The sequence below is a fragment of the Anser cygnoides genome, chromosome Z, assembly GCF_040182565.1.
Source record: "Anser cygnoides isolate HZ-2024a breed goose chromosome Z, Taihu_goose_T2T_genome, whole genome shotgun sequence".
NCBI lineage: Eukaryota > Metazoa > Chordata > Aves > Anseriformes > Anatidae > Anser > Anser cygnoides.
In genome coordinates this window covers 4,562,865-4,572,944 of record NC_089912.1, presented here as the reverse complement: position 1 = coordinate 4,572,944, position 10,080 = coordinate 4,562,865, and the positions used below count along the sequence as shown (strand labels likewise).

Here is a 10,080-nt window from a genome sequence, read left to right as displayed (position 1 = left end):
CCTCGTTGTTTCAAAATAAATTAGCAGGTGCATGCTTACACTTAACCATGTATGCGCTACACTATTGGAAAAGCAAAACCATACTAAACGGGGAAGTCTGACAGTCTTAGCTCTGGGTTTATTGTGCACGCTGACTTCTTCATTTGTACTGCATTAATTCCTTTCACTGCAAAATCAATATGCATATTCAGAGAAAAAGGGTTTACAGGGAAAAGGAAAAAAAAGGTTGTTTATATTATGTGATTTATCTAATTATCTTCTCCCTGACAGAGGTCTGTAAGGGATTTTCAGGGAGAAGAACATAAAAAACCAGGGCATATATGAATTCTCCCTTAAAATACCTCTCATTTTCCAGCAATAAGCAGTGGAAAATCTTGCTTTTCTCCTTCAGTGGGTAGCTGTGAAAGTATCGTCATGCTTCATAGGACAGATGGAGCTGTGTCCTGTGAACTTGACTGACTCCATAAGGATTTACCCAGGCTTTTGGTTTCCACAGCATTGTATGGCAGTAAGTCCCACTACGTAATTACATGCAATGTGGACGTCATATTTCCTTGTGAACCTGATGCCTGATGCTTTCTTTGGACATCCCTTGGTTCCCGTATTTTTTGGGAGAGAGTACACAGTAACTCCTTGCAGATCTGCTGTCTGCACACCCTTCAGGTAAGGATATATTCCTAATTTCATTTATTTTCCAAGCTGAAGACTCACGTTTTTTGTAATGTCTCTTTCCAAGGAAATTTGTCTTCATCTCTTCATGTTCTATATTCCTTCTGAGTTGCAGTAACCTCTGTGTTATGTATCAGGGTTTCCCATGGTGAGAAAATAACTGCAGAAGATGTCGTAATGATATTCTCTAATTTAGTTCTCGGTTTCTTTCCAAAAAATTCCTAACGAACCAAAAAAGTTGCAGAAAAGTAACTTGGGCCTCCCACAAAGATAGGCAAATTTACTTCAGATGACTAAGTGTATGTAATGTATTATATTTTCACAGCCTTATCCTTGAAGGTGTAGAGTGTTGCTGTGAGTCAGCAACCGCAGTGCAATCTCCTCCAAGAGGCTGTCTGAAGCTTTGCTGACTGAAAGTTCAGTACCCGCAGTCTGAGAGTGCTGATGTACACCCGGCTGCTTTTCCCTGGCTACTCACTCTGAGCCAAGCACACTTGGGTCAGGAAACTCTTTTCAGCTTTCCCAGGTCAACTAATATGTAGTAAAGTACTCCATGGTTACATAAAGCAATTTTTTCTTGATAAATAAGTATCAAAGAGAAACAGATGTGTTGCATTTCAAACACCACTCTTCTGACATATATAGAGATATTTAGAACCAAGAAGGCAGATTTTTAAAATTATTACTATGAAATTGTTTCCTTTATAATGATTTTCTCTGTGATTTACTTTCTGTTGTTCAGAATGTAAGCAGGTAAATGCAATCAGTTGCAACTCCGTTGGATATTTTGGTGATCTGACTGCTGTTACCTCAGCATGTCCACTCTTTGTAGTCAAATTTTTTATGATTTTTTTCTTGTTTCCTCCTTTTGAGCTGTTGCGATACGACACATGTTCATACATACTGGTCACAGGATGCTGTGCTCTCACTGTGAGACTACACGACATAGGTGATGTACAGTGCTGTCATTGAATAAATGTTTTACCACAATGATGCTTATCAGGCAAATAAACTACCTTTATCACCGTTAAGCTTTTCCCATACCGTAATACGTATTCCACTTCATGTCTCCAGTCAAAGAAGGGAAACCTTCATAGCTAACAGAGACCAAACTCTCCCCTTCCCCAGCCTAAATGAGGCAGTATGTTTTCTAGTCTAAAACAGCGTATGGTTCACTGTCCAGACAAATAAAAACAAATACTTGTCATTGAAAACACTGTGCAGGATACGAATGAATCACAGTCAGAAGCACAAGGACAGAAGAACGTAGAAAAGACAATTAGAATGGCGCACCTCACAGCTTTTCTAAGTGATGTATCCATTTCAAATTCAACAGTCACAAAAGCATCCCTGTGTTAGCTTTGAACTATCTCTAGCAATTAAGCTGAGGCAGAATGGACTCATTCTGCTCTGATTGCATGCTCTGAAATCTGCTGCAAGAGGAGGAAGAAATACATTCATCAGAAGAAATACCAGTTTGCCATAACACCTGCTAACAACAATTAAAGTTATCTTGGACATGTGTACATGATCTGCATGGAACGAAGTAGATTTACCTGTTGCAGGTGCTCTGAATACGCAGTGTGAAGTGTCAAGCACAGCATGTGAATACAAAATAAATGTGCCTTGACTTTGCTATGGCTACAATGTCTGAGCTTCTCAAAATCATGAACTCCAGAAAACCTGGGTTCCATTTATATGTGTAGGTGGGAACATTCATGGAAGAGTTAAAGCCTCGCTGTGCTCATAAAATTTCTGCAGAATTAACGAAGAATAGGCTATGTTTGTCACTAGAGGCATAACCAAATTTCTTTCTGCTGTTTCCAGAGTAAATGGCCTGATTGTTTTAAAATCATTCCTCCTCCCTCCTCCTTGGACCCTCTAACCCCCCAGTATTTTACCTGGGAAACTGTTGGCTTTGTGTTCGAGGAAGGGTTGGGTATGAGTAGGTCACATCTATAACAGCAATGGTATAAACAGGAACAGCAGCCTCTGCTTTCTCTTGTGAGGCATAATGCAAAAACCCTCAGGTACCACAGACCATTCACTTCAGAATTGCTCATCAAAGTGATATAGGTGAGCACAAAGTAAGAAACATTTAAAGAACTTGTGACCTCCACACTTCTGTTGCAACACACATATTTAAAAAATGTTTTAAAATATAGTTCAGAGCATCTAAAGCAAAGCAATCTGTATATGTATGATTATTTTTTTGAAAGGAAAACACAACAAAACGAAACAAAGAATGCAAAAGACTATTTGCTAAGTAATTCCTTTTCCAGCGCAGGTGTAGTGCTATCACTGCTAATCACACAGAGCACTGACTGCAGGAGCCTGTACTACCAGATGTGAATTCTGTAAGATTTCAGACAATATTACACTTCCACTGCTTTTCCAGAAATCTTTTGCTTATCCTTGCCAATAATGAGAAATAGTGTTTCTCTTGAGGAAAACATATTACATAATAAAACCACTGACATTTAATCTCAGTTTTAGCATCTAATTTTTACGCTGTGTCTAGCACTCCAATACTAGAAACACTGCTGTTTAAAAAAATTGTCATTACAGGCAGCAGGTAAATAACAGCACAGCTGTTTTCTTTCACAAGTATATTTAGAAACTAGGCCTTGTAATGCTATTATGGAAATTGCCGCATTCAATAAGGACCTTAAGATATTAATAGCTTGTATGCATTAAAAAAACATCTGGCTGAAATAAAGTGATCCTTGTATTCTCAGAACTGAAAACTATAAATGTTGTGGGGTGGGGGGGAATCAACCCGAAAAGAAGTGCACAAGAGCAAGCAGATCAATTCTGACAAAGTCCCTATGAAGTTATGGCATGTTAGAGAATACACGTATAAGGGATAGGTCCAATGATAAATGATTTGGAAAATGAACATGCTTTTTATGCGTTTCTTGCATGGTTCTCTGCACTGGTAGGAGTTACAGGACATGAATATTAGGGAGTCTCGGTCCTTGTCAGGGATTAAATAGTTAGAAGCCAGGCAGTATCTTGCCTAGCTACTCTTCTAGCTCAAACATCAGGGCCAGATTCAGGCAGGCTCATGCCATGACTTCCAGGGCAGTGCTGCTGCAATCACTGTATTTCTGGCCCAAGGAGCACAATTCAATCATTAAAATCCAGGTTAATTGAAGTTAATGAGACAGGATTTCAATGTCACACCCTTAAGGGTATTTGGCCATGAACTCCCTTGTTCATAGTCCTCCCTGCAAAGTGAGAGCAGTGGTTTCCCTGATTGTCTGGTGGGATGATGCCTGGTGGGATGATGTGTGGTGGGGCACTGAGATGCTCAGGGCGGCACAGAAAGGCACTCGATTTTCTAGCCAAGCACAAGTGACAGGTACAGAGACCTCAAAAAACTTCTGTTTGTTAAAAATGTTGATTGTCTCACATACGACAGTGCAAAACATTAAAAATGGAACAAAATTTAAATTAATAAAAAATACACCACAGACACCGTATCACTAAGAAAGCCAGTAACTTTACTGATTTGTCTGCAAAATACAAATTATACCTTATTTCCAGCAGGAGAATCTTTTGAAATTTTTCCATTTTTGTTCACTACAGACAGCTGAATTAAGTCCCTTGAGATACACAGATGTGGTTTAACTTAGTTATAACATCTTGTCATCTAGTGGCGACAAAGTCCAGCTTATGCCGCTGTGAGCCTCTACTTTAATATTTGTTGCAAATGCTTGTATGCTCCCATTTACAAGCTATTTTGTTATCACCATTGTTTTATGGAAGCAGATCCCCATGAAAGAGAAGAAAAAAAAAAAGAAAAAAAAAAGAATACAACAAACCATCTGAAGCAATCCAAGTGTAATGCCTGTGGTAACCCAGGTCTGACATTAGTTACTCCACGAAAGACTCTGGTACTGCAAATTTTTATTTTATTTTATTTTATTTTATTTTATTTTATTTTATTTTATTTATTTTATTTTATTGTATTTTATTTTTTAATGAGTTACTAAACTGACCTTTTTGATTCAAACTGAGGTACGGATCAGTCTGAGGTATGAGCAGGGAAAGTAAAAATGCAACACCTGATTATGAAAATAATCAAATGGGTCCTTTTGATGCAGGAGGTCTGTGGCTCAAAGCTTGGATTGCTCCACATCTTTGGTTAAAATATATTAACAAAAGCCTTTTATTACATCTACAGTCTGAAGCATTCTAACAGACACCAATGTTCCATCAGTCCTTCAAGAGACCTGTAGTGGCAGGAAATTAATGCCATATAACTGACGACATCACAGCAGATGGCACAAACAGGAACAGATGAAGTATGCCATGCTTAGGCAACAGCCTTTATTGAGGTTTCAAGTGGCTTTTAAAAAATTACAAAGCATTTACCTTCAAGGCGAAGGAAAAAATGAAAACAAAACAGCTCTGTTAGGACTATAGATAAAAGAGGGTATATAGGATAACACATACAATACAAAAGGGTTGACATCCTTGAAAACAGTCTATGAGTTCTTTTATTCTCATGTTAGCTTTACCTGAAAAAGATCTGAGGACAACAGATATTTTTATATTATTCATTAAAAACTGCTAAATTCCTCTTCCAGGAAAAATATAAGCCATTTTGTTATAAAACACAACTTTTGAAAAACACTGAAATGATAAAAGCTTTACTGTGAATGGCTCAATGCATACAATATACAGATTGTGCAGGTTGGGTATACCATATAATTGTCACCAGCAATTAAACATTAAACAACAACACCTTTTAATAGAGGTTAACTTAGCTATAACAATATTTGTAGATGTCTAGAATGCCACTTCAGGTGTTTGAACTTGCAATTAAGAATGTTGCCTAAAACATTATATAGCATGGGTTAAGGTAAAGTAAATGTTAATACTCTTTCAGGGCTCTGCCCCAAACTCCTTAAATACAAAGGAATCACACAATAAACCCAAATAAGCTTTGCAAATACAATAAATGGTAAGGTACAGATAAAGGAACAGAGAAAGGTAGACAGTTATAGTTTACAGAAAGTGACTTCACAATCAAAGTTGTGCTTCTTATCATTAGATCAGTTTGCAAATATGCATTATCCCCCACAATTTCGCCAGTACATGTTAGTTGCCCTCAGTAGCAGGAACAAGAGGGATGACTGGCGTTAATTTTCACGTGATTCTATTCTATTTGTGTTTATATAAAAATCACTGTCAGAATTAATATACAGTGCCCAGGCAATACGTTTCACGCTACTTTCCGCTTAGTTACTTGCAGTAATATATTACACTGCATCTTCCTTAAATATGTTATCTTTTCTTTTTCATGCGTTGCTGAGGCAAATCGCAAGGTAAACTATTTATATGGCTATTCTTCATATTTCAATAGACCAAATCCCCTTCCCCACTGACAAGTTTCTACTACAATACTGATAAAGTTGTATTTCTTGTTGAAATGTCAAAGTACATTTGCGATATATTTGCATATTTTTGACACACCAAAGTTTAAAATTCTCATAAGAGAATATGAGTATAGATTCATCTGAAGGTGAAGAAAGTGGTTTTGAAAAACAGTTTTGTGTTTTAAAATTAATTATGGGCCCCATTTTCCCTCCCGATTTTTTTTTTATTTATTTTTTATTTTATTTAACATGCGTATCTTTTTCTTTTACCCTGCATATCGCCACGCGAGATAAGGTGGATGCATTATTAGCACAGTATTCTGCTTAAATAGTTTCCAGATAATGCACTAGCCCCTGCACGGCTGAAAGTGCCTGTAAGGCAGGCTTCTGTAAGTCACGGTAAGTGAAAAGCGTATGTCCTAAAGCACGCTGCAGTCTGTTAGTCATCTGCTGCTACAGGGAGGTAGACTCTACCATCGAGCAGTGCGCAGCAACTGCATGTTTAGAAGGGAAACAGGGTGTCGGTTTCCCTTAAGACAATGCTCTGTGCTGATATTTAGCTGTTGCAGCATATCTGTGTCCTTCATCAGAGTCTCAAGGTACGTGAGCGAGAGCCGAACAGCTCTCGGAAAGAAGAGAATGATTACAGTCCTACTATGGCACTAACATGTTGCTCGAACACAGTTTCCCTCCAACAGAAAGGTTAAACTGAAACATGTGAACAACCGGTTTTCTTCTAATAAGCAAGAGGGAAAGAGAGGAACTAAAAAAAAACGATACTTCCCTTCTGGTCAAGCTGCTTTAGTCGAAGAAACGATATGAGGCAGGAGACAAGGAGGGCGCCGTATGCCGAAGCAAATCTTTCTAGGGCGTAAATGCACGGGCAGCGCTGTTCAGCAACGTCCCTGCTGTGAGACAACGTGACTGCAGAGGTCCGTGAAAACCACAGCGGCCTGGCCGCCAGCATCAGCCATGCACTGCAAACCGGTCCTGTAATTGGCGGTCTCTCTGAAAGCTTTAAATCTGAGAGAGAGGGGAGTCACCTTTGCAACAGGTGGGACCGCCGAGCCAATCCCTCGCCCGCTGCTCTCCCTACTGCTCCTGGAAATGTTCACCTGCACTCAGGTAACTGGCAGCCGCTAGAGCTGTACGTCCGATTCTAACAGGCAGAATACCAGCCTCGCTTGTGAGGAAGGGCCAAGCGATGCCGCTTTGTCATTTACCCCACGGGAATCTACAAGATACGCAGGACGTGAAGTAGTAGAAGGGCCCTCAACTTGTTACAATGCACAAAACAGCATGAAAGAACTAATCAGTATATACAATGAATTGCAGTTCACTCAACTGATTGTAAAATGTTGTATTAAAATGACTTTAAGTTGTTACACCATGGGTAAATTCAAACTTTTTACAGATCAGTCTCTCAACACCTGACTTCGATCTGTAAAATGTATGCCCAGTAAAATAAAACTGAAAGAAAATAGTTAAATGTGCAACTGCACAAATATAATTCCCCACTATTAAGATAACAAAAACTTTTGCTATTACCATAATTATTATATATATTAGAAAGCTATACACAAGCATGTTAATTTCACAGATTTTTTTTAAAAGATTCTTAATATTTTATATAATTAGAAATACACATTTCAAAAACAAAACTTCTGCAAAGAGAAAACAGTTATCTTGGTTAGCAAAGCATGGAGTTCTTCATGGCTTAGGGTAGTGCTTTCTATACAAAAAGTCCTCTGTTTTCTTCAGGACTGTTTAAAAGATTAGCGAAGCTATCAAGGAAAAAAGAACACATTTTGGCTTAAGGAAACTACAAAAGCCACAAATGCTTTGCAAACTCTGTCTTACTTTTTAATATGAAAATAAGCAAAATGTAATGTACATATTTTTATATTTTTTTATTTAATAAGTGATGCAGACCCAGAATTTGTTAAAATTAAATATGTTAGCCCTCGAACTCAACTTTATTTTTTTTTCTTTTTTCTTTTTTTTTTTTTTTTACAAGTATGGTCCTCTGTAAATGTTTTGATCCTTCTTAAACTGAGTGCCATACTCCAAAGATATGCCTGAATGTTTCCGAGCATTTTCGGTGCGTTAGGTGACCCAGTCTTTTTCCAGCATGGATTCACGGCCACCCAACTGCTGGGTCTGTCAAAACATCTGTACATTTTCTATATGTTGCATAACAGCTGCTTTCTCTCTCAGTAAAGGCCTGCCATTGCTGGCAGACGTTTTCCTTTTGTCTATTTACATGTAAATAACGTTGAACCTGCAACATGACACTATCTATTGTAACATACATTTTGCAAGGGAGCACAACAGTGAGAAGAAGTTAGCCTTAAAATCTATTTTGTACAAGTGTTCTGTTGTACAGCTCAAGTGCTAAGCTTATCTCAGCATTTCTGTTTATCCTTATACTGTATCACTGAGGCAATTTAAAAGTACTTTTACAAAACAGAGTACCTGACTTTTTTTTTTTGTTTGTTTGTTTTTTTTCCACACACGGCACATATAATGCATATCGACCCCCCCTCCCCCCTCCCCTCCCCCATTAAGGTATAGCACACACACACTGCAAGAAAAAAAAAAAAAAAGAAGAAAAGAAAACCTAATAGGTAATAATGTTATCATGTCGCCCATCCTTCAGAGAGCCGCATGCGCTTGACAGAGGGGCTTTCCCTTTCGTCCGGCGAAGGTCTGGTGAGTCCAATGGGGGAGTGGAATTCGTTCCGGTGGTCTTCGCGGTCGCTCCCGTCGTAGGAACTGCTGCAGCTGCTCAAGCTGTCAACGGGAGATCTCCCCGCCTCGTGGCGCGTGTGCTGTGGGTATCTCGAGGGTGTGGTGGTACGGTCTCTAGGAGGAGAAACAGGTTCTGACTTGATGTTGAGGCTTTGAGTAGAAGGCAGGGAGAGATTTGTACTCTGAGATAAATGAGTGCTAGTGCAAGCTCTGTAGGAGGAAAGGAAACCCAGTTACAGACGGAGGAGGCATGGAGCCCCCGGAAATGCACAAACACTCACACAAAACACCAGTGTAAAGGCTCACGCAGTACCAGAGAGCACGGGGACGCTTTTCTGGGCACAATTTGGAAACGCAAAGAGGCCGAAACGTCGCGACAAAAACGGTCGGCTTGAGTGGGGCACACCTGAGGTTTGTGAGTAGGCCTCTCTCTCTGTCTCCTCAAGAGTCACAACAAATTTGGGAAGCTGAGCCTTTGCACTGTTGGAACCACCTGCAGGTTTCGTTATCGTTAATGCTTGTGTGTGTGTAGGCACCGTGTGAGACAGGGGAGGCATGGACTCTTGCTGGGATCAATTCAATTACATTTGTCCCTGTTCATTTTGACATGCAACTTCAGATGTAAAATGGAAACCAAAATTTGGGCCCTGTACAATTTATCTCTTTCAGAACAGAGTTGAACTTACTGGTCCTTGGGCTAACATTTATAAAATTACACAGGCTGGGTGGGATTTAGATATGTCTTTATAGTATAGCTCTATTAATTCTTAATTCAACACAGAACATTTGTGAATAAACTACCAAAGAGAAGTTGAAGAGCTGTGGAAGATGCCAGAGGGTTGCCGTGCTTGCATGTCAGACAACCCAGCTCAGAGGATGTTCAAAATTCAAGAGAAACTGATACCCTAGAAGTATTCAGAGGCTGTATACCTATTCTGAGTTCATTCTCTTTCAGTGCATCCTTGTGCGCAGGTAATGGCACAAGAAATTTGAAGTAGGCAGGGTTACCAGTGAGTACTTTAGTTCTATGGGAGAAAATGAGATTGCTTGTATCTGCAGAATGTTTTGTACAAAGTCGCCACCTACCGGTAAAATCTGACTTTGTTTATTATTTTTTATTTTTATTTTTTATTTTTTATTAAAATTCAGCTATGAATGTGCGCTTCCCTCTATGCCTTATGTATTGATCCACTTCAGGGACCATCTGCTAGGTTGAAGTTACAGTCTAACCCAATTTCAAGGTTTCTAGTAGTGAGAAATACTGAAGACAGTC

General features: G+C 39.1%; 1 protein-coding gene across 15 annotated transcripts in view; it reads right to left on the bottom strand.

The window, feature by feature from the left end:
- Positions 1-4,154: 4,154 nt before the first annotated feature.
- MEF2C (myocyte enhancer factor 2C) overlaps positions 4,155-10,080 on the bottom strand; it is a 141,213-nt gene continuing 135,287 nt past the window's right edge. For 10 of the 15 annotated variants that reach the window (XM_066988798.1, XM_066988803.1, XM_066988800.1 and 7 more), the window contains one exon: positions 4,155-9,017. In XM_066988798.1, coding sequence (XP_066844899.1) covers positions 8,696-9,017 — 322 coding nt within the window. In that variant the 3' untranslated portion in view covers positions 4,155-8,695. The remainder of the gene's footprint in view (positions 9,018-10,080) is intronic. The other 5 variants (XM_048051624.2, XM_048051623.2, XM_013199132.3 and 2 more) reach the window with 3 other exon arrangements.